At 42.4% G+C, this 24476-nt stretch overlaps 1 protein-coding gene and 1 non-coding gene across 17 annotated transcripts in view; both read right to left on the minus strand.

Moving 5' to 3' along the window:
• CNOT1 (CCR4-NOT transcription complex subunit 1) overlaps positions 1-24476 on the minus strand; it is a 122885-nt gene that overhangs the window by 41774 nt on the left and 56635 nt on the right. For 7 of the 16 annotated variants that reach the window (XM_084812379.1, XM_084812375.1, XM_084812377.1 and 4 more), the window contains 3 exons: positions 10888-11038; positions 8602-8806; positions 7959-8102 (listed from right to left, as the gene is read on the minus strand). In XM_084812379.1, the coding sequence (XP_084668505.1) occupies positions 7959-8102; positions 8602-8806; positions 10888-11038 (500 nt within the window). The remainder of the gene's footprint in view (positions 1-7958; positions 8103-8601; positions 8807-10887; positions 11039-24476) is intronic. The other 9 variants (XM_084812382.1, XM_084812376.1, XM_084812383.1 and 6 more) reach the window with 3 other exon arrangements.
• LOC146339154 (small nucleolar RNA SNORA50) lies at positions 10602-10735 on the minus strand. Its single transcript, XR_014784740.1, has one exon. It is a non-coding gene; the product is annotated as a small nucleolar RNA SNORA50 (small nucleolar RNA).

The following is a 24476-nucleotide window of genomic DNA, read 5'->3' on the forward strand; positions in this document are numbered from 1 at the left end:
CTTTCTTCAGGCCCACTTGAGACAGCAAACACCACAAGCAACCTGTGACTCTTAAGGAGGTAGGAGCCTTCCCCAACCTGGATCTGCCTTGGCCAGATCCTTCATTTTAAAAGGTCCTGCCTGCTTGTGGATGGAACTGGGAGCACCCAGTGCCTGGACAACTGGATGGTGCTAAGTAGGGAAAAAGCCCTGAACCCAAGACAGCATGAATGTTATCACCCAGGGACTTGTGCTCAGCGTGGGCCAGCTGCAGAGCTGGCATTTTGCATTGATGGTGGTGGCAAAGGCATCCACAGCTCAGTGGCAGAGCCTGCAAAAGGGTCCAGGTTCAATCCACACCATCTCCAGGTAGGGCTGGGGGAGAACCTTGCCTGAAAGCCTGTTGGTGTCGGCCAGCGAGAAGCCACCCAGTGCCCTCCAGATGTTCTGGACTAAAATTCCCATAATCCATAACCATTGGCCATGCTGGCTGGGGCAGATGGGAATTGGCCCAAAAGATCTGCAGAGCACCAGGTTGCCCACTCCTATACTGAGCTCAGTGAGCCAATGGTCCGATTCAGTGTAAGGCAGCTTCATATGTCCACACTGGGAAAGCCCCACCAACAAAACAAATGGTGGATAACCCGGTCTTCCATACATGGGAGGAGCATCCAGCCCCGCTGACGGAATTCACCGTCGTTGCTTGCCAAGTAAAGCTCTACAGAGGTTACAGTGTTGTGGATGTCCAGAAGCCATAGGCAAGCTATAGCTGAATTCAGGACAGGGTTTCCCCTCCTTATCTGATGTAGCAGACAATGGCAAGGTTATTGCTGCATGAATCATCATATAATTTGAGGTTAGGAAAGCCAAACCCCGCCTTCTTTTGAGTGTCCGTAAAATGAGGTTCTGCCAGTGCACAGCTTCTTCCTCCTATTACTAAGTCTCCAATAACATTTGCCGTTATTTAATTAGAGCTGAGGTATCTCTGTTGGGAAAGTTTGGAACAAAAGAAAACTTAAGATGCCACAGCATTTTAACTGTGCCATTAAGCTTGGTCAGGAAAAGTTTGTTTCCACATTCTATAAGTTCTTTTAGTCTATTAATTTGTGGATCAAAGTTCCTTTTCTCTTAAATGTTTTGGAATTATGCCGAGATCCTAAAAAACTAGATTGTTGCAACAACAGTCTAGATTGTGCTTGAAGTTCCTGTTGGTACTCCAGCAGAATATTAAGACACATTAGTTAAGGTTTCTGATTGTCAGTTTTCAATCCTGCCACTTTTCATATTCAATTAGCAAGCATCAAAGCTTCGAAGTAGCTCCTTCAGGGTTGAAAAGCATGAGTAGCACGTAATCTGTGTACAAATTATTGCTATGGGTTATCCCATTAATTTGCACTCCTTAAATTTCTCTGCTAGAGTGTATTAAATCTGCCAGTGATGCAACAACAATGGCAAAAAGTATGGGAGATAAGGATAGCCCTGCTTTGTGCATCTCAGTAAGCAAAAAGTCTCTGAATCTATTACATTAGCTTAAACATCTGATTTCAAATATAAGTTATTGATGATCTGCATAAACTTATCACCCAAACCCAATATGGATGTTTTGTCAGAAATGGTAATTCAAGACTATCAAAAGCCTTAAAGGCATCTTGTGAGAGCACTGCAACTGGAGAGTTACTGGTCTTACCATAACGTATTATGTTGAGTACATGCCTAACATAATCAGTTATCTGTCTGCCAGGCATAAAGCCTGTTTGATCAGGTTGGATATATTTTGTTATTAAGGCATTTAATGTACTTGTAAGAATTGCTGTGAACAACTTGGCCTCTTGGTTCAGAAGAAATAATCCACAACAGTGTTACTCTGTATTTGGGCTATAAATTGATCCAAAGGTTAGAGGTGAGTCACCCAGTATGCGTCGGTATGTGCGTGTATAACTGCATATGAGTGTGTGTCTGTCTGTATCTATATATATTTCATAATGCAGTTTACAGCTTCAGCTATTGGGCATATAGAAATGTAATAAACACAAACACACACACACCACACATAACTGCATTCTTATGGATTTTGTTTTTATCCTATTATATCCTATATAATAATACCATCCCTTCTCCTCTTCTCCATATATTATGCTCCCCTCTGTCCAAGAGTAAACTTGTGCTGTTAGTCAGTTTCAATATTTGTCTCTACAAATCAGAAAGATTTCTGCCAATATATTTACTCTCTAGCACGCTTTACTTGTGTGAGATTCTTTTTTTGTCTATTGACGATGTTCCACTCTGAAGTGAAGTCTTCAGATCTTGACTGATTACCTCCCTCCCACTTCTCTCCTCTGCCAGTCACGGTGCTTCCAAATCCAGCTCTGTCAAAATGTCAGCGACTTGTACCTTGGCTGCAGCTCTCACTATCATTTTAAATGGGTATCCTGATCTGCATGGGATCCCCTCTTCGCACAGCAGGTCAGTATATGGGCAAGACATTTCTCTCCTCAAGAGGGTATCCTGACTTGAATCTTGAAAGACATGAATCTTCACCACCTTGTGCTAAAAAGTGTATTATACACTTATATTACTAAGAGCATGAAAAACTCCCTCCTTCTGTTGGTATCTGTCGAAGTGCACAACAACGTCCTGTCGCATGGTGCTTTTTGAGTTAGGCTGACCAAGTGCCCTGCAAGCTCATTCCAAATCGTGTTTTGCTGAAGTTAATCCTAGGGCATGTTTCTGTAGCACAGCTCGCAATAAACTCAAGCATATCTGCGCTTGAATTTATTGATTCTGATATTTAGACGGTAATCTTGATCCTCCAAGTCTGCCATTTTCAGCTGAAGCTCCCTGGTAGCTGTTGACAGGCACTTTAGTCTCTAAAGTCTCTGTCCAGTCCTTCATTAAGTTAAATCATTGCTGCTGAGACATGAGGGTGATCTCTTTTTATAGGTCTTGTGTGCTTGGCACAAAAATGTCTCTCCTCATTCTCAGAACACTCTTGGGTGTTCATGGGCTCATGAAGCAGTTGGTGCTAGGGATGTGCACATTCGGTAAAATTTGTTCCGTCTGAATTTCACGGATTGTCAGGTGCCTTTCATTCTGCTGTCCGCTCACTGATGGAATTGAATTTTTTCTAATTTCCCAGATTTGTATTTGCACAAATTTGCATTTGCAAAAACGCACAAATCGCCCCCCAAATGCCCAAGTCCCCCCCAAATGTGCATTTTCAGCCAGTGTTTTATTTTACATATTTTTAATGACTAAATTTGCGTAAAATTCTAGAAGGTTAAAAAAAACAGTCCGCAGGTCCACAAAATTCATGCCACTCAAGAAAAGCCAGTCCACTGGAGAATACGCGGGTTGGATTCATACAAATCTAAACTCATCTGATTCCACTGCAGACCTCTCCGACATCCCGAGTAGGTGCAATAACAGATTTATTTTCTGGATTGAGGTGGCAGATCTCTGCATCTGCTATTCCTTTCTATGCAGAGCTGTCAAAAATGTGCAGATGTGCCTCCATTTAAGCTGTTTATTAGCCCTATGTTTAAGAGCCGTCACCAACTATGCCTTCATCTCAATCAGCAGAAAGCCATGCACCCCAAGCACACTTTATTTAAACTTTTCATAATCAAATACTTCAGTTCCAACTACTTTTGGCTATTAGAAAAACTTCCCAGACATTTATAAAAAACGTAAATTTAACATGACATAATTTAAGTTCTCTTTAATAAATTTCATGTTAAATCACATCTCCATTCGTTCAGGGCAGTGGAAAATATTTACAGTTCAAAGATTTCCATCCCTCCCCCGCATCACTGTGGAAGACTATCTATGGACGGTGTTCAAGTGTAAACACATTGAGGAACTAGCCCTGAAGAGGGGTATCCCAAAGCAGGCAAGCAGCCAAGCCACTCTGGCGGCAGCCATGAGGCCCAAGAGTCTCCAACTACTGACATGCATCATAGTGAGTGGAGCTGACCCAAGGCATTTTGCTGACTGAGGCGCCTCTCCCCATTACATGTACAGAAGCTTACCAGGCTGGCAGTTAATTCTTGTTTTGACAGTGGCAATGGACCAGTATATTCCACTGCACTGTGGGGCAGCAGGCTAAGCTTAGAATGTGCAGGGCAACACTCCTCCACCATCCTTCTCTGCCACTCCTGCCCCCTAGCATCTGCCGTCCGAGGCAGTCACCTCATTCTCCATGATATTAAGATTGGTAACAAAGGCAAGTCAGCAAGGCTGTGCACAGAGTCAAGAACTGCCCCTGTAAACTGCAAGCAATGAGTGGGAGTGAGAAGCAGACAAGGATGAGAAAGAGCAGGGCAGGAGAGCAGCTCCAATTTGGAGAGAAACCACTCCATGACAGGAGTTGGTCACATCACAGAGAGGGTTCACATATCTGAGGCAGAGTCAGTGATCTCAACACAGCCAGGTCTGGGGCGGACACTGGAAATACCTGCTGAAACCTATCCAGGATAAGGTGTAGCAATAGCACTTACACTGTAATCAGGGCAGGATGAACTGGCACGGAAGCAAGCCAGTCACTGTAGGGGAAGACCAAAATGGTCAGGCAACTGGACTGCCAGAATGAAAATGGGTGGCTAAAGCAAAGGAGGTAACAATCCCTTGCCTATTCCATCTCTTCCTGTTTTTCTTCCTGGGCTTGTCTAACTTTAGCTGGTTTGATTTTATGCCCTCTTTCATCACATGGAGCACAGTCCAGATTCAGTCCCAGGACCAACGGTTCTATAAAACCCGAAGAGTACTTGAAGCTGAGGGAGTCCATCAGTCCGGAGAGCATGGAGTTTCGAGATGAAACCTTCAGCTCTGGGTCAACGTACAGGAGGAATGGCTAGTCAAACAGCCGGAGGAAAACAGCATGGCACCTACATTTGGCTCCCTAGCAGGCAGGTTGCCTGAATGCCCTGAAACAGGGCACAAAGGGCGCACCTGCCAGAATTGCTCCTCAGTAGATGTATTGGACAAGCCTGCTTAGTACATTTTTGATAATGGGCAAATGCCTCTGGCATTTGCTTACAATATCGCTCATCAGTAAGGTGTTACAGTTAAATCCAGGAGAGGGCAGGGAGTGGTGCATTTTAATGGTAACAATTACTACTTGAGGCCTTGTCATTTCCAGCTTGTGTGTGTGGAGAGGCGTTAACTCATGCTCTGACCTGGATTCCTGCATTGAGCAGGGGGTTGGGCTCGATGGTCTTATAGGCCCCTTCCAACCCTACTGTGCTATGATTCTACGAGAAGAACATGCAGCCAGCCAGTTCCCCACCCCGGTCTATAACATGCTGTTCACCCAGGCAAAATAAGCGCTTGTGTCCATCCATAGGAGGAAGCTTACCCCCATAGTAACAGCAATTCTTGAAGAATGGCTGCTGTACCTTAGGTGAACAGGTGGGCAAGGGGAAGAAACCACAAGACATATAAAAATGGGAAACACATAAAGGAGCCACCAGAAGAGGAGATGGGGGGGGGGACCAAAGCAAAAACATGGCAGAGAGAGAAGAAAAATATGGTTTAGTTCTGATAAGTGTGAAAGAAAAAATTCCAAAAGCCACAGTGGTGGTCAGAAATAACTGAGCGGGAAAGCGCTGGCCACACCCAACTGGGCATGTGCCTTGATTGCTGGAACAGGCCACTGCACCAAATGTTTCATTGGCTTACCTCTAGAAGGTTCTGAATGCTCCTGTTTGCAGGCACATAACCCATATGCAGGACTGCACAAAGACCAAGAAGAACATTAGCTGCAGCTGCTGGTTTAGTTAAGGAAACACAATTACACTTCACTAACAGTGACTCTGAAAGCCAGGGTAGCAAATCTCAATGACTGCAGAATCAGAGTATTATCCATCCATCCATCATCCAGTGTATTGTGTAGGGTGCAGCAGTCACACAGCATGCTGAATGCTAACATTCAGACACACTTTCAAACAACTTCAGGCTAGCTCTGAGATCAGAGGTCAGAGAGCCCCACTCACTGCTGCTCCATATGCTCAGATTTTAAGGAGTTTACAAGAAGTTATACTTATCAAATTGAACAGCCCTGAAAATTGAAGACATTTAGGGTGCCATCCTATGCATGGCTGGCTGGGGAATGCTGGGAGTTGTACAACTTTTTTCTGTCTAAACATGCACCCTTAGAAACCTAGTTCCACCACTTAAAAGAAAGAAGTCTTCTCCTCAGAAAACTCCTATTTATTGCTGACACAAGACATCCAGCATTCCATACCCAACTGTCCAGGTAACCCCTTACTGACCCTCTTCAACCATCCCCCTAACGTAATTGGCACCATATTTCCATACCTCTCCCCTAATGCCTGCCCAATTACCTCAAAGTTTGGACTCAGGAATCCTCCTGGACAATCTTGCATGTATCAAAGTTTTGGGGTTGGTTTTTTTTTTTAACTAAAACAGCTTAAAACAGTCCTTAGCTACAGGAGCCTAATGTTTAAAAATGATGGGAAGCAGGATAAAAATGTAAGTCAGTCTACTGGATTTTTGCAAGGTTGCTGTAAACGTAGTTAAATGCACTCTGTTATTTTAAAAAGAGCTGTATGTTTACAGTAATACCACTACAGTAATATCAACACTGCTGTAGGTCACCCCATTTTCAACTCAATACCATCTTCTTTCTTAATTTTTGTTGCATTTATAAATACTGTCTTAGAATTATTTTTAGTACTATTTTGAAATGCTGTTATTTGCACTGAGCCTTTAGATCAGGGTGGGTTAATAACACCATTTTGACCCGCTTGCACTGGCTGCCTGTACATTTCTGAGCCCAGTGGAAGGTGCAAGTCTTGACCTATAAAGTCTTCCACACCTCGGGACCACAATATCTGATGGAGCACCTCTCCCAGTATGAAACCTACCCATACGCTAAAATCAACATCTGAGGTCCTCCTCTCAGGAAGACTCAGAAGGCGACAACAACAGAGAGAGCCTTTTTGGTGGTTTCCCCCTGTTGTGGAATGCTCTTCCAAGTGAGATCCATCTGGTGCCAACAGTATCATCTTTTTGGCAACAGGTTAAAACTTTCCTCTACTCCCAGGCATTTGACAGCATATGATGGGGTGTTTTAGTTTATCACGTCCTGGTAGTTTGAGTGTTAATTGTTTTTAACTTGTTTTAAATTCTTGAATGTGAAAGGTTTTATCTCATGTTTTATCATGCTGTGAACCACCTAGACAGCTTTGGCTATTGGGCAGTATAGAAATGTAAAAACTGAATGGATGAATGAAAAGTCAAACTTAACCATTCTAACAAACTGCTTAAAAAAAACCACCCCACATATCCTTCATCCCAGTAGCCTTATCAAACTTCTGGAATATATTCAAGATATGAAAGGCACAATTTGTTCAAAGTGAAAGAGGTTAACAGACAAATACAAGTAGTGTAGGTAAGTGAGCTGGACACATTATTTCTCTGGGTAACACAGCAGTGTGCCCAAAAAGTGGGGGAGACAACATGTAGGGTTGCTGTAGGGCAAGACCTTGGAGGTGATGTAAAACAGGAGAGGAAAGAGGGCTTTTTACTCTTGCCTATCAACCGGAGGGGGATTTTTCTAGTTTTATATCACAATTAAATTGGACAACTGCAAATAATTCTATCCAGTACTTCCATAAAAGCTGTTGGTTCAAGCAGAATGATAAGCTACTTGATTCAAGTAGGTTTTAGCTCCGAAAGAACTTTGGCGACTGTACAGGGCAAGTTTCTGACATCAGCAGTTGGAAGCACTGTTAGTTCATTAAAGCTAAGCAGGTTTCAGTCTGGTCAGCACAAAGGTAAGAAACGGCCTGGGAGCCCCACATAAACTGCTCTGAGGTTCCTAAAAGAAAAGCTGAAAATAAGAGAAATAAAAAGCACATTTCTCACAAGCTGTTGCAACCCCCTTCCACCAGGAAGGAAAACTCATATTCACTACGCACCACAGCCACATCTCACAATCAGACAACATTACCACTTACAAGGTTTCATCTTACTCTGCTGGAATGTAGGCTGGTTCAGTCCTGATGTACTCAGTTTTCTTGGCACGAATGGGTCATTATTCACTGCAGGGAGGGCAAGAGCCCCAGTTCCTATACCCAGACTACTTGTCGTAAGACCACCTACTAAGAAAACAAATAAACGTTTTGTTACAATTGCTTTGTTCCCACCCTGGACAGGGTCAATCAGACAATGTGCTGGACAGAAGCTTAGTGCCCAAGTTATGCTGCAGTGAGTGTGACTCAGCCACCCTGAACACTCAGAACATTGTTGAGGTCTGAAGCCAAAATTCGGGGCACTACAAATGCAGAACAGCATGCGCTACATGTGAAACAACTTCTTTAATTTTTGGTGTTTTAGTTATATATATTAGCTTGGATCCCAACTTTCCTTCTGCGAACTGGCTTTCACTCCTCCCCTTTCACAATACAGCCCTCTGAAAATCTGCTCCTTCAGTTTGGGAGAACCGTGGGAATACTGAGGGATATGATGCAATGGGCTACAGATGGGGGGGGGGGTTTGACAGAAATTATAGAAACAACAGCAATCCTGTTTCTATAACAGGATTATAGAAACAACAGCAATGTTCCTTTCACAAGAACCAGTCCCTTTATACAACTGTACCTGGAAGCTGTGAAGAGAGTCCGCCAATCCCACTAAAAGGTGTATTCTGATTTTGCGTGGAAAGTGGTGGAAATGCTTTTGCTGGTGATTGAGGAGTACTAAACGCTGAACTCAAGTTTGGAGGAAAACCTGGCATACTCTGGGTGTGTGGAGCCGCTGAACCACCTAAACTGAGAGATGCCATTCCAGCAGCAAGAGGATCAATCTGAGGATAAAAATTAATATTTAAAAACTGACAATGGCTCTTACTTTCTGTAACAATCAAATTGTTGGCAATCCTCATTTATAGCAGCCTTAGAAAATCAGTAAGGTCACACATCAAATCCTGACATTTTGGGATTTACTAATGTAAGAAAATAAGTCCTGCTGGATCAGGCTGAAGGCCTAGCTAGTCCAGCGTACTATTTCCACAGTGGCCAACTAGATGCCCCAACAGGAACCCACAAACAGCACAAGAGCACCCTCCTGCTCAACTCTAGCAACTGGTATTTAAAAACATACTGCCTCTGATACTGGAGGTAATATATAGCCATAGTGACTAGTAGCCATTGATTGCTTTATCCTCCATTAATTGGTCTAATCCCATTTTAAGCCTGTCCAGGTTGGTGGCCCATCACTACATTTTTGTAATGAATTCCACGATGTGAAGAATTACTTCTTTTTATCTGTCCTGAGTCTGCCACCATTCAGCTTCATTGGATGACCCCAGGTTCTAGCATTATGAGACATGGAGAAAAACGCCACTTTCTCTATGCCATGCATTATTTTATATACTTCTATTATGTCTCCCTTTACTCACATTTTTCTATGCTAAAAAGCCCTAGGTGTTGTAACCTTTCCTCATAGGGCAGCTGATCATTTGGTTTGCCGTACTGACCTCCAAAAACATGTGTAATGCAAGGAATTTCTGTATTACTTTTTTAAATTAAACACAAATTACGGCCTCTGGGTTCGGGTTATGCAATACTAGTTTCATCTGCAGTTTCATATACTAGTTTCATCTGCAGCCTACGCAATTGCTTAGCTTTACGATCTAACATTTGCATAAGAATATATGACTTTTCCCCAAAAGGTACAGAAGGAAGTTCAAAATCCTCACAGTAAAATCACTCAATGTTTCAGCCTGAAGATGGCTTTACTGCAGAGTCTGGCAATTGTTTTAGTTAATTCTTACAAAAGTTCCTTTCGCTCATTAAATGTTGTTTCACTCATTAAATCCTGCATTAAATGCGGCTTCACTCAATTAATACTCTTAACATGGCAGGGCCGCCTTCGAAAACTGCTCAGAAACTTCAGCTGAGCCAGACTGCTGCAGCCAGACTGCTGACCAGGGCTAGTTGCCGGAAGCACATGACTCCTTTGTTACAGCAATTTCACTGGCTACCAGTGTTTCTGGGCACAATTCCAACTGCTGGTTATGACCTGTAAAGCCCTAAACAGCTTGGAACCAGGCTACCTGAAAGAGCCCTTCACCCATACGAGCCTCCCTGGTTCTTAAGATCTTCTGGAGAGACCCTTCTTTTGAGACCACTGCTTCAGATGCACATTTAGTGGCAACCTGAGAGCCTTTTGGATGGCCGCTCCCAAGCTGTGGAATGCCCTCCCAAGGGAGGTCAGGTTCACTCCTTCTCTGTTGTCCTTCCACTGGCAGGCAAATACTACTTAATTCAAGAAGGCCTTTGGCCTGTAAGTGGGTCTGTTGGGTTGAGTGCTGTTTTTATTTTTTAATTCTGTAATTCCTATGTTTTTATTGTGTTTTAATGTATGGTTTTAATAAATTTTACTTGTGCCTATAAGCCAGCTTGAGTGCCATTTTTGGTAGAAAGGCCAGGTACAAATCAAATCAATAAACAAATCTTTAATCAGCAGAATAGTGCCAAATTAAGTCTTTAGAAAGTACAGGCCACTAAAATGTACCATGGAACATAGTTGCTAGAGGCACATTCTCTTCCCTATTAAACCCAGAAGAGGCGGTGGCAGAGTGTGGGAGAGAGTAACTGAGATGTACCTTGCTTTTAAAAGAGCAGTTCAGAGGAGAGCTAACGTGCCCCAGTTATAACAAGCCCTTACAATCTAGCACTGTTGCTTGGCCTGAGAAGCTACAAAAGACATGCCAGGTTCAAAGGCAGTGCCTAGAGTGTAAGGTCTAACATTTACCAAGTAAAGAAGTTATGATTAGTATATTCTAAATTAACTTTGATTATGTACAAAACAAAACGGTTTAGAGACACGTAGGAAGCACCTTCCATCATGATGCTGCCATGGATTGTCTAAGTATCCACGTACCTGTACAGGAGAGATGGCATCTAGACTACTAGCACTGGGTGGACGTCCTTTGGGCATAACTCCTGGTGGTGGCTGTCTAGCTTTGTTCATGACATTGCTGCAGTTGGCTACCATGGTGAGAATAGTTTCTGACAGCTCTTGAGATACACTTCTGTAGGGAAAAAAATGAATTTTACTTCCATAAATTCCTGTTTCCTCTGGGTGCTCAGAAGGCAGTATTTACATCTGGGAAAGCACCATCTCATGGCTGGAAAAACAAATCAGTCTCCAAACTTGACCATGGGGAACAGCTCCCCAATCTCCCAATGCAGAACTGGAAAAGCAAGAAAACTCTTACTTGGCTTGCTTGAACTTATCAACCCAATATATATTGATGCCATATATAACTGAAGGTCAAACTTGTAAACCACCTTAGAGGAAATTATAAACTGCAGAGACAAGTGGGGAACATCCCTGCAAGGCTCTCTACATACACCAATGAGTAGAGCCCAAACAATAAACACTGAATACATGGGGCTGAACCTCAGGAAATAAGCACCATCTGCAGAACCATCAAGACCTACAACACCTTCTAGAACTAACACCAAAAAAAGATGTCCTCTTCATCATAGGGGATTGGAATGCTAAAGTAGGAAGTCAAGAAATCACCGGGATAACAGGCAGGCATGGCCTTGGTGTACAAAATGAAGCAGGACAAAAGCTAATAGAGTTTTGCCAAGAGAACATGCTGATCATAGCAAACACTCTTTTCCAACAGCACAAGAGGCGACTCTACACATGGACGTCACCAGATGGTCAATATCGAAATCAGATGGATTATGTCCTTTGCAGCCAAAGATGGAGAAGCTCCATACAGTCAGTAAAAACAAGACCTGGAGCTGACTGTGGCTCAGATCATGAGCTGCTTCTTGCAAAATTTCGGCTTAAATTGAAGAACGTCGGGAAAACCACTAAACCGTTCAGGTATGACCTAAATCATATCCCTTATGAATATACAGTGGAGGTGAGGAATAGATTTCAGGGATTAGACCTGATAGACAGAGTGCCTGAGGAACTATGGACGGAGGTCCGTAACATTGTTCAGGAGGCAGCAACGAAATCCATCCCAAAGAAAAAGATATGCAAGAAAGCAAAGTGGCTGTCTGATGAGGCTTTACAAGTAGCTCACGAAAGAAGGGAAGCGAAAAGCAAGGGAGAAAGGGGAAGATATACCCAACTGAATACAGAGTTCCAGAGAATAGCAAGGAGAGACAAGAAGGCCTTCTTAAATGAACAATGCAAAGAAATCGAGGAAAACAACAGAATGGGAAAGACTAGAGATCTCTTCAAGAAAATCGGAGATCTCAAGGGAACGTTTTGTGCAAAGACGGGCATGATAAAGGACAAAGAAGGCAGGCACCTAACAGAAGCAGATGAGATTAAGAAGAGGTGGCAAGAATACACAGAAGAACTATACAGGAAAGATCTGAATGTCCCTGATAGCCATGATAGTGCGGTCACTGAACTTGAGCCGGACATCCTAGAGAGTGAAGTCAAGTGGGCCTTAGGAAGCATTAGTAACAACAAAGCTAGCGGAGATGACAGTATTCCAGCTGAGCTATTTAAAATCCTAAAAGATGATGCTGTTAAAGTGCTGCATTCAATATGCCAACAAATCTGGAACACTCAACAGTGGCCACAAGACTGGAAAAGGTCAGTTTACATTCCAATTCCAAAGAAGGGCAACGCCAAAGAGTGTTCAAACTACCGCACAATTGCGCTCATTTCACATGCCAGCAAGGTGATGCTCAAAATCCTACAAGCTAGGCTTCAGCAGTATGCGAACCGAGAACTACCGGAAGTACAAGCTGGGTTTCGAAGAGGCAGAGGAACTAGAGATCAAATCGCCAACATTCGCTGCATCATGGAGAAAGCAAGAGAATTCCAGAAAAACGTCTATTTCTGCTTCATTGACTACGCTAAAGCCCTTGATTGTGTGGATCACAACAAACTGTGGCAAATTCTGAAAGTGATGGGAGTACCAGACCACCTTACCTGTCTCCTGAGAAACCTGTACGAGGGTCAAGAAGCAACAGTCAGAACCAGACATGGAACAACCGATTGGTTCAAAATTGGGAAAGGAGTACGACAAGGCTGCATACTGTCACCCTGCTTATTTAACTTATATGCAGAGTACATCATGAGAAATGCCGGGTTGGATGAATCAGAGGTCGGAATTAAGATTGCTGGGAGAATTATCAATAACCTCCGATATGCAGACGATACCACCCTAATGGCAGAAAGCGAAGAGGATCTAAAGAGCCTCTTGTTGAGGGTGAAAGAGGAGAGTTTAAAAGCTGGTTTGAAACTCAACATTAAAAAAACGAAGATCATGGCATCTGGCCCCATCACTTCCTGGCATATAGAAGGGGAAGAAATGGAAGCAGTGACAGATTTTACTTTCTTGGGTTCCAAGATCACCGCAGACGGTGACTGTAGCCATGAAATTAAAAGACGCTTGCTCCTTGGGAGGAAAGCTATGGCCAACCTAGACAGCATAGTAAGAAGCAGAGACATCACCTTGCCGACAAAGGTCCGTCTAATCAAAGCTATGGTTTTCCCAGTAGTAATGTATGGCTGTGAGAGCTGGACTATAAGGAAGGCTGAGCGCCGAAGAATTGATGCTTTCAAACTGTGGTGCTAGAGAAGACTCTTACGAGTCCCCTGGACTGCAAGGAGGTCAAATCAGTCCATCCTAAAGGAAATCAACCCTGAGTGCTCATTGGAAGGACAGATAATGAAGCTGAAGCTCAAATATTTTGGCCACCTAATGCGAAGAGAAAACTCCCTGGAAAAGACCCTGATGCTGGGAAAGACTGAAGGCAAAAGGAGAAGGGGACGGCAGAGGATGAGATGGCTAGATAGCATCACGGATGCAATGAATATGAACTTGAGCACGCTCCGGGAGAGAGCGCAGGACAGGAAGGCCTGGTGTGCTACGGTCCGTGGGGTCACGAAGAGTCGGACACGACTGAACGACTGAACAACAACAAAGCAGAACCATCTGTCTAAAGGCTGCATCAGCCGAGGACAGCCTTCCTAGAAGAGGCATGCCCCAATGTCAACTTTACAAATCTCCTCCAGAGGAGACTTTCCCTCAAAGGCTGCTTGGTCGGTATTCCCTTATCCAAATGACTAGTATATACATGAAGTGGAACTTTCCCCACTGGCCTGTGGCCATCCACAATCCCCCTATTCAATTGCCTTGATATTGCTGCTTTATGAATTCATTTTATTGTAATGCTCTAGTCCAGAGGTGCCCAATGTGGCGCCCACAGGAACCTTCAATGGCGGCCACAAAGCTCTCCCTTCCATGCCCCTTCAAAAAAATTGTTTAAAGAAAGACCTTGGAAAATGTTAAGACGGTCTTCTTTTTCTCCCTTTCTAGCCTCCAGCCTTGTTATTTCTCTCCCACACCACCACCTCTTTAGCTCACTTTTGATTAGCCAGACCCCCACGGCAGCCATTATGTGACTAGCCACATCCATCATGAGAGCCATTTTGTGATGGCACCCACAGCAGTGTCTCAAATTCCCAAATGTGCCCACGGGTCCAAAAAGGTTAGGGACCCCTGCTCTAGTCTTTCTATAAAAGTCTTATTGCAGTTTTTAGAAATCATTTTGAGGGGAGTAAAGGCTGGGCAGAAATAAACATTTTGTCTTAAATATTTTATTTATCATTCTGAAATACTTCATAATCCAAAGTTATTCAATTTTTCAGGAAAAAACAAAAACAGTTCTTGGGGGAATTTTTTTTTTCTTAAGTTTTCTGGGTTTTTTCCAGGCCTTCACATCTCTACCTCTACTTTATTGTTTTAGATTTTAAATTGGTATCAGCTAGCTTAATGGTTTAATGTTTTTAGCTATTTAAATTATTTATTGTTTTACACCGTTTAAAGTGGTTTTATCTGTACGCTGCCCTGAGATCCTAATGATATAGGGTGGGATACAAATGTTTTAAGTAAATAAAATAAACAAATACTTATGTTGATACTATTTTTGGAGGGGGGGGTGGACAGACCCCATTACTGGGACAAAAAATTGAAAGCCTTGGCATGTTGGTTATTGGGTCAGGCCTGAGCACCATCTTATCCTTACGGAATAGACATAAATCTTGTTAGCTGACAGTGCCACAAGTCCTGCTGGAATCCTGAAAATGAGAGATCCAGCCACATAGTACCACTCTGCGCAAGCTGATCCCTATTCTGGATAGGTTCATTTCAGAGTCAAGAGACTGAACAGCTTTATTTATTTAAAATATTTCTTAGCCACCTTTCAGAGCAGAAGCCCTCCCAAGGTGGCTTACAACAATAAAATAAACAGATCAATTTATGCCCTTGTGTTTGTGGGGAGGGTAAGAGTTGGTAGTTAGTTAGTTAGTTAGTTAGTTAGTTAGTTATTTATTTATTTCATTTCTATACCGCCCAATAGCCAAAGCTCTCTGGGCGGTTCACAAAAACTAAAACCAAACAACACACAATAAAACAATTTAAAATATATAGAACATTAAAACCACAATATAACAATACAACCACAATAAAACCTAGCAGCAGTACAGGAGTTTAAAATACAGATTTAAAACAGCAAAGATAAAAATTTAGAAAGCTAAAATGCCTGGGAAAATAAAAAGGTCTTCACCTGGCGCCGAAAGGAGTACAATGTAGGCGCCAGGCGAACCTCACTAGGGAGCTCATTCCAGAGCCGGGGTGTCACAGCAGAAAAAGCCCTCCTCCTAGTAGCCACCTGCCTCACTTCCTTTGGCAGGGGCTCACGGAGTATTTATTTGTTAAAAGCTATGCAGCTGTAGGAAGGTCAATGTTTTTATTATTTTTTGAATAAGAAGTTAAAATGTGGGAGTATTTTATGCCATGTCTAAGTGGGATTTGACTTAAAATCATTTTAGGTTGTGGAATTTTAATATAAATAAATATATCCATTTGTTAGATATATTAGTCTGGATGCTAGATGGTTAAAAAAACCCTGCAAATTATGACAAAATGGTATTATTTTGCACAATTGTGTATACTGAATTGCATCCAGACTTAGCTGTACAAATTCCAGTATGACAGCCATGTAAAAGTGGCAGTTTTTTATGCTTCTATATTGTATGAGAATATATATGGTTCTTTTCTTTGGTTTTTGAGATTCAAGAAACTGTTTTTGAACATTAATACACTTTTAAATATTTTAATGTTTAAAATTAGGCATTTTTATTCATTTCTAATTTAGAAATTGTCTTTTCAGATATACCAGTTGATGTTCTAGAACTCTGAAATTAGGGGGGAAAGGAAGAAAAATGTTGGTGTAATCAGAGTTAAGTTGACTAATGAATCCACGCTAAAGGCTGCAAAGAGAAAACCTACACCTACAGACCTGTCTTTGTGCATCCCATATCAAGGTCCAAATGATAGGAATTTGGTGCTGCCCTGCAATAAGGCATTGACTCAGTTTGCACGTTTAAACAACCCATGGTTTGTTGACTATTGGGGGGGGGGGAGCGTGCGCAGGCTCCCAAATGCTCACCCGCTGATTTATTTACCCAATTTATATACGGCTGTACATCAATAAAATATCTGAGCAGTGAACAATGAAAGGGGAATAATAATAGTCATAATACAGAATTAAAACTTTTAAAATCAGATTGTACCAATAAAACCATGGGTGGTTAGTCAAAGAAGGAAAAAATGCTGTTCAAATATTCCCGACCACTTCAAAGTGGAAAAATTAAATCAAAATTAAATTTAAAATTACAAATTTACATTGTAAATTTAAAATTACAATGCATATTCATGAGATGGATAAAGAACCAAACTGCTTCTGGTGCTCTGAGTTGTTTTTCCTTCAACAACCCAGAGTTCCGGGTTCAGACATAATGGAGAACAATCCAAGGACAGAGCATCCCTGGGTTGTTTAGCACACTGGAAGAAGTCAAGCGGTTGGGAGCCAGAACACTCGCTTGCACACACGCTCCCAAACAACTATAGTCTCTTAACCATAGGGTTGTTCGTTGCATGAGAACTGGGTCATATCATGTAACGTAGGTTACATTATTTTAGCCAACCACTGCAGCAGAACTGAAAAATATTGATGCGCTAAGCAATAACATTTATCTACACAACTTTTACAAAGCCCACTACAGAAAAGAGAAGAACAATTTCTGAAAAGACAGCTAAGTGGCACAAAACGCATTGCAGTACAATTCTACTAAGCTGAAAAGAAAAAGACAAAGAAAATTTACAGAACAGGAAGTTAACCAACAATAAATTTCAACAAAGTTGTCACAGCAGTTGAATCCACACAATAAGTTGTAAGTTTTTTTGGCAAATGTTTCGCTGTCCCTAACAATCCATTATTTAATTTTACAATGTTTTAACTAGGCAAAAATGTCCAGTATGTGATTGAACACGAAAACAGCACATTTATTTCCAAGCTAAGTCCTAGCTACATAACAGCACTGTAAGCAAAATATCATGTGAAATATTTGGTTGAGCTACAAGTAGCCAGGGCAAGTGACTCAGCAGGAAAGACTGAAGTTCACTCTACGAGGGGGGAGGTTTGGCTGAGCTGGCGAGGTGTACAGAAGATGCTATGAGAAGAACAGATGAAATGACCCACAGAATGTACATGCCTCCCGTTTCATAAAAGCACCTTTCTCACACTTTCTGCAGATGATGGCAAACATTTCATGAAGTTCTATTGATCTATGACAAAAATGTTGGTGATGCCAGCTTGCAGAAGATTACAAGGATGCCACTGACACAAATTCAAGTTGCAAAAAAATCATGAAAAAATATATGATTAGATAGGAAACGGCTGAATAAATCAATAGTTCAACAGGCAATTTGAAAATTACTGTCAAGTAAAATCTATACTGAGTACTCCTTGCTGTTGTGAATATAGATCCTTTGTGGGTCACACATAAAAAATGATAGCATTATCATTCAATGAGCTCTCACAATATTATTGTTACTTGTTTTTTTTCCAAAGCTGTAAGTCAACTGGAAGCAGAGCAAGATACCAGATCAACAATAAAAAAGCGCGACGCATACCAACGTAGTTGTCCTATCAATAGCCTACTACTCTCTTCTGTCAAAAACTATTTACATAAATTTTGGATGTTTAAAATTGGTAAAGAAACAGAATTCTACCTGCACATGCTATTGCTGAAGCCATAGGAAGGGAGAAGACTGAAGCTTTGGGAGTACTCCATGCCTTCACAGGTTGGAATAACGTTTCAATGTTCAATGAAAAAGGAAAAAATCATCATGGAAGCCATGGATCAAACTACAACACCATTCTCATCACTTTCCCCCTCAGGGTTCAGTTTGTAATGTCACCATTTCCATTCTTAGCATCCATCTGTGGAGACCCACAAGTGACCTTGGTAATGTGGATGAGGCAAGGCAGGGACTGTTTAAAGGAAATCATCCACTCCAAAGTCTGCTACCCCACAAGTGCAGCATGCAAAGCAATTTGTACCTTCTTTCAATGAACAGGGATGGTATTTGCATGATCTGTCACAGCAACCAAACGTCACAACACAGAAATATGGCTTTGCAAGCTGTGAACCATCGAAATGTGCTTGCAAAGAGAGTGCATAAGAAAAGCCTGTGGTTGCAAGCAATCAGGACTACTATAATGTGTGCAAACTGCAAATACTGTGGAAAGTGGTGTGAAGAAAGACTACTTCTGTAAAGCACAACCTATGACGATGATAGAAATGCAGGACCTGATCAAACAGCCCACTCTGAGTTGTTAAAGCCATGGTGAGCTGCAAGGCATGCCAGCCAGCATTTTGCATATTCAAACCCCATCTGTTGTGTCATGCAAACCCAGCTGGTGGGAGTTAATGTGAGGGACAAGGAATGCTCACATAGCCCATGGTTTTTAACCCTTGCATCACCCCTGCTGGCTGGGTTTGTACAACATGGCAACCCATAGGCAGGGGCTGAACATGCAAAATGTTGGCAAGCATGCACCGTGGCTTAAAGAACCTGTGGTAGGCTGTTTGATTGTGCGAACCAGGTCACAGGCTGTATCACCACACCTTACAGCCTAATGTAGTAAGTTCCATTTATTAACGAAGTGTTCTTCTATAACTCAAATGATTTACTTGCATATTTTGTTCTCATTCTTTTAGTAAGCTGAAGCTGATCATGTTTTTTTCTATTTACTGTGCGTAGAAATATAGCACATTTTTAAAAATTAAAATATAAATGAATGCATGTCCATTTCTTCATTAGCAGATCCAGATTAACCGCCATCCTCCACCATTTTATTAGTGTCCATCACTAATAAAATGACTAGTGTCAGAATTCCCATGATGAAAGATGTCTTAGTTTTAAATGGCCACTTCTCTAAAGCCTAACAGCTACATGCAGGAGCAAACATCTGCTCATATAATGGAACTTTCCTTTCCCCTCCTCCCACCTGTAGCTCCTGCAGATTTCAGGTAGTGTGGGGGGGGGGCTGCAGGAATAGGGGGAATAGTCCTACCCTGTTCCACTATGGAAGCCTTCCATCAGTGCAGCAACACTAATTGGATTTCACTCTGTCTGCTGCAACCAACAGGTATCCCTTCAGATTTTACCTGATTAAACTTAAATCCAGATAATGCTGAAAACTCTTTAAAATGAATGTAAAGTTAGGTATTTAAGTGGTTACTTAACAGTAGAGCCCAAATTGTAATTTATACTCCATGTTAAACTAGCAAGCTGTGAAAAAAATCACTTGCCTCCTTTCTCGTCTATCGCACTTAATTCTGCAATTGTAAAGGTCAGAGACTCCCTTACCCCCACATGAAATCACAGATCCACAGGACACCAAGCACAGCCCACAGAGGCTTTCAGTGACTGGACCGCTATAGTGCCTAACTATGGCTTTAAATAGGAACGTACTACTTAAAGCATAAGAGTCATTGTAATATGGGCTGCATTTCAGTCATACAGATGCTCTCAAACTATTTGTGATAAATAAAATGCCACATACGATATGGCTCAGAGTTGTAGCTCAAAACTAGAATAAGATACACATTTTAAAAAAATATTAGGAAACGAAAGAAAAATTGGGAGGGACAGGGACCCGGGCAGGTGCCAGGGAGGATATTAATGGACATATTAGTGCCCATGGGCACCACATTGGAGACCTCAGGGTGAGAGAACTGCAGATTAAGCACCTTCTTAAAAAACATTTTAGTCCTCATGATTTTGGGAACGTACGGATAGCACCTCCAGAATCTAGAAACCAGAGTCAAACGGAAACCAGGCCTGCACGGGTTGGTGGTGGTGGTGGTGGTGGTGGTTGTCTAAGTGTAGATATTCATAAGAAAAACAGCAGAGAAGGAGAGCAGCATCTGCTTTAGGCATAAAGCAAAAATGTGCAAGACCCCAAGATAAGTGCAGGACTGTGGTACAGACACAGAATACAAGAGGCAGGCCTGTGCTGTCCAAGAGAATTGCTGTCCCCCAGTATAAACGACCACCGAGTCACTTTGTGGCCTTGGGGAAGTTTCTTTCTCAGTCTGAGTAAGTAATAGTTTGTTAGAGTCACAAGATCAGCAAAGCGAGGTAACACTGTGAATACAATAATATAAAAGCTGTAAGATTTAGTTTCTGAGTCTGAATCATAGAATCATAGAATAGTAGGGTTGGAAGGGGCCTACAAGGCCATCGAGTCCAACCCCCTGCTCAATGCAGGAATCCAAGTCAGAGCATCCCTGACAAATGGCTGTCCAGCCTCGTCTTGAAGGCCTCCAGTGTGGGAGAGCCCACCACCTCCCCAGGTAATTGGTTCCATTGCCGTATTGCTCTGACACTCAGGAAGTTTTTCCTGATGTTCAGTCGGAATCTGGCTTCCTGTAACTTGAGCCCATTATTCCGTGTCCTGCACTCTGGGATGATCAAGAAGAGATCCTGGCCTTCTTCTCTGTGACAACCTTTCAAGTACTTGAAGAGTGCTATCATATCTCCCCTCAGTCTTCTCTTCTCAAGGCTAAACATGCCCAGTTCTTTCAGTCTCTCTTCATAGGGCTTTGTTTCCAGTCCCCTGATCATCTTCGTTGCCCTCCTCTGAACCCTCTCCAGTTTGTCTGCAAGGATTGTGGTTGCCTTCCTAGTTATCCTTCCATGAACACCATTCTTGATCAGTCTTTTTCTGATCGTTGAGTCATGAACACTCACATTAGCCAAGGGAAGACTGGCCTGCAGATCCTTGGATGTTACTCTGGGGTTCTTTTTGGCTTCCTGGATGACGCGTTGTTTTGTGCTTGGAGAGATTTTGGTAGGACAACGGCTCTTGGATAGACTGCGGTCTTGAACCTTCACCATTTGTTGACTATCTGTTTTGACAGTGGATTGGTGGGAGACCCTAATCCTTAGAAATGGTTTTGTAACCCTTTCTAGACTGATGAGCAGCAATAGCTGCTTTTCTGAGGTCCTCAGAGATGTCTTTTGATTGTGGCATGACATGTTTCCACACAAACATATGGTGAAGACCAAACTCACAAAATTTCTGATCTTTGTATAGGGTGGAGCCTCCAATCTCACCCCTGAGAAACTACCAAATTACTTAAATATCTGATTCTAATTATCCCCTTTAAGTGAGCTGATGCAACCAGGGGTTCACTTACATTTGCACATACCTTGGCTCTTAAGTACTCATTGTTTGCCTAATTTATACATCATTTTATTTCACAAGACATGGAACTGGTTAATATAAACCCTATTGGATATTTAGAAAAGGACTGGTTTTGATTCACAAAGGCCATCAAGGTACAACTATGGAATTTCCATAATTAGCATTGGGGTTCACAAACTTTTTCTCACCACTGTACACACGCGCGCACACGAGAACTTTGTAACCTAAAACTCTGGAACTGAAAAGTGAGAACAACCAAATAGGACAGTGCTCTGTCCAGCAAGGAAGAACTGAGGGTGGAGCCTGCCTAATATAGCAAGCAATCCCTGATATTCCTGGATGATAGGAGAGGTAACCCATTCATGAATGCCTCATCACATCAAACTGAGAATGTTATATTGCAGCTTGTTAAGCAAATCTTCAAAGCATTTTGCATCCTGATCTTATGCCTGTTTACACAGAAATCAGTCCAAGTTCAATTCTGCTGACTCCCAAGTAAGTACACAAAAATAGGATTAAAGCCTTTGAAGGTTATGGTGAGAACTCAAAACATTTGCAGTCACGAACAGCTGGAAGTTAGGAATTGTTACAACTGGAACATAGCAAAATTCTCTCTCCCTTTTGAAGGGAGATTTGAGGTTTAGGGAATTTATGGAATACATTTTTACTGACTAGCTCCTGGACCATCACAATCTTAATATAAAATCATACCCGTAAGACAGGATCAACTGGATAGATTGTGGAAAGCCAGAACAGACGGTGTGACACCAAGTAGCTTTACTCAACTGATGCCACTCAATCTTTCTATATAATGAAGTGATCAAGAAGATCTGGTTTGCTTGGCAGGTGCCAGAACAATTGTATTTATATCCTGAATACTTCAGGATATAAAGATATAAAGAAACGGGGAACAACAAGGATTACTGCCACCTAGATCTTCTGGACAACTTAGGGGATCAACCAGAAAGAAAATACATACATCAGGCCCCTTGCTAGAATATCCAGTGCCCGGAGTTGCTGGCTCTTGGTCCTGAATTTCATCATTCTCAAGAGGCAGACAGGAACTTGGTGGCTCCCTGAACCAGTGCACCAGAAAAACCACTGGATGTATCCTCTGTATTCTTCTTCACAGAGAAGAAGGCCAGGATCTCTTCTTGATCATCCCAGAGTGCAGGACACGGAATAATGGGCTCAAGTTACAGGAAGCCAGATTCCGGCTGAACATCAGGAAAAACTTCCTGACTGTAAGAGCAATACAACGATGGAACCAATTACCTAGGGAGGTGGTGGGCTCTCCCATACTGGAGGCCTTCAAGACGAGGCTGGACAGCCATCTGTCAGGGATGCTCTGACTTGGATTCCTGCATTGAGCAGGGGGTTGATGGCCTTGTAGGCCCCTTCCAACCCTACTATGCTATGGTTCTATGGTTCTATCGCCCACTACCAATTTCCGCATTTGTCTGCTACCGTGGTTGACACCCTAACAAATGTTGCATGCCTCTACAGATGACAGATGTTGGGAGGGATTCCTCACCTTCTGTCATTGCAGGCTTTCTTGTGAAGGGTTACAGATCTTGTGCCTCCCTGCCGGTTTATGTAAATTTTGGCTGAATTATATGTGTGGAGGATTAGGACATTCTTGGCTACTATGCAACTGTGAAAAGCCAGAAGTGCTAGCCTGACGACTCTAAACTCCAACAATTTAATACTTTCCCTGGCTTTGGATCCGGACTTCGGATCTAAAATTATTTAGGGTGTGTGTGTGTGTGTGCGCGCATTTACATATGTTTGTATGTAAATGATTTTTATTTTATGTGCAATATTGTATTTTTAAGGTTTGTAATCTTTGTAAACTGCCCAGAGAGCTTTGGCTATTTGTTGGTATAGAAATGTAACAAATGAAATGAAATAAATGACTGACTGACTGACTGAATGAATGAAATATACCATGTCCCCTGTGTCACCAAATCCCCAAGGTAGTCACTCCAAATGAACTACATCACTGTGGTTCCCCAAGAAGACTCCCTGGAGTCTTGGGCTCCAGTCACCACAGAATTTCCCGCTTCATCTGAGTTGAGTCTCACCAGGAAGAGCATCACCGGCACACTTCAGCCCCAAAGTGGCACGTCTCTGGAGTCACAGACATCACCCAGAGAACTTCCTGATATGCTCAGGTCAGATATGTTGGGGCAGAGTCACCAGGTCCACAAGTGTCTTCTATAATGCTTATGAAGCTAGATTCTGCCCCAAATACTTCACCACTGTGTATGTCAATGAGCACCTGTAAATGCACTATTGTCTGCCTTGTAGTAATGCTCTTAACTCACCACAAAAATGTGGCTCTGGAGACACTGAACTGTAGTCATCATACTGTGGACTCCCTAAGGCAGGTCAAAGGAGCAGACAGGAGTGTCATCCAGATATGGGAAGACTCATACCCTGGTAGCAAAGGGCGACTATCAAAATCTTTAAATAGCCCCAGAACTGAAGAGATGCCGAAGAGTAGAGAGTATACCAGTGGAAGTGGCTGCTGGCATAGTCAAAGAAAGCCAAGGTACCTTCTGCGCATCGGACAAATGGGGATGTGAAAGTTTGCCTCAGAGATCTAGTGATGCCAGAAGGTCACTGTGGCCTAATGTGTTTTCAACAGTCTGCTGTTGAGCCATTTCAGATCTAAGGTGGTTGCATATCCCCATTTCCAGAACTATTTTTAAAAATCTACTCCAGAGTGGATCTGATACTGAAGGAAAGCGCAATCTCCCCAATATCCAGAAGTCGCCCGTTGGCTACCAGGATTAATATGTGTTTATATGAGCCCCTCACTCTTGCAGAAGAAATTCTTTCCCCAAGGACCCTTATCTTGGGAATGAACAGATGCCTACATTTTAAAAAAACTAAAGCTTTCTTTCTGCCCTT

Source organism: Heloderma suspectum, chromosome 8, assembly GCF_057233095.1.
Source record: "Heloderma suspectum isolate Gila_16-S chromosome 8, 16-S_ref, whole genome shotgun sequence".
Lineage (NCBI taxonomy): Eukaryota > Metazoa > Chordata > Lepidosauria > Squamata > Helodermatidae > Heloderma > Heloderma suspectum.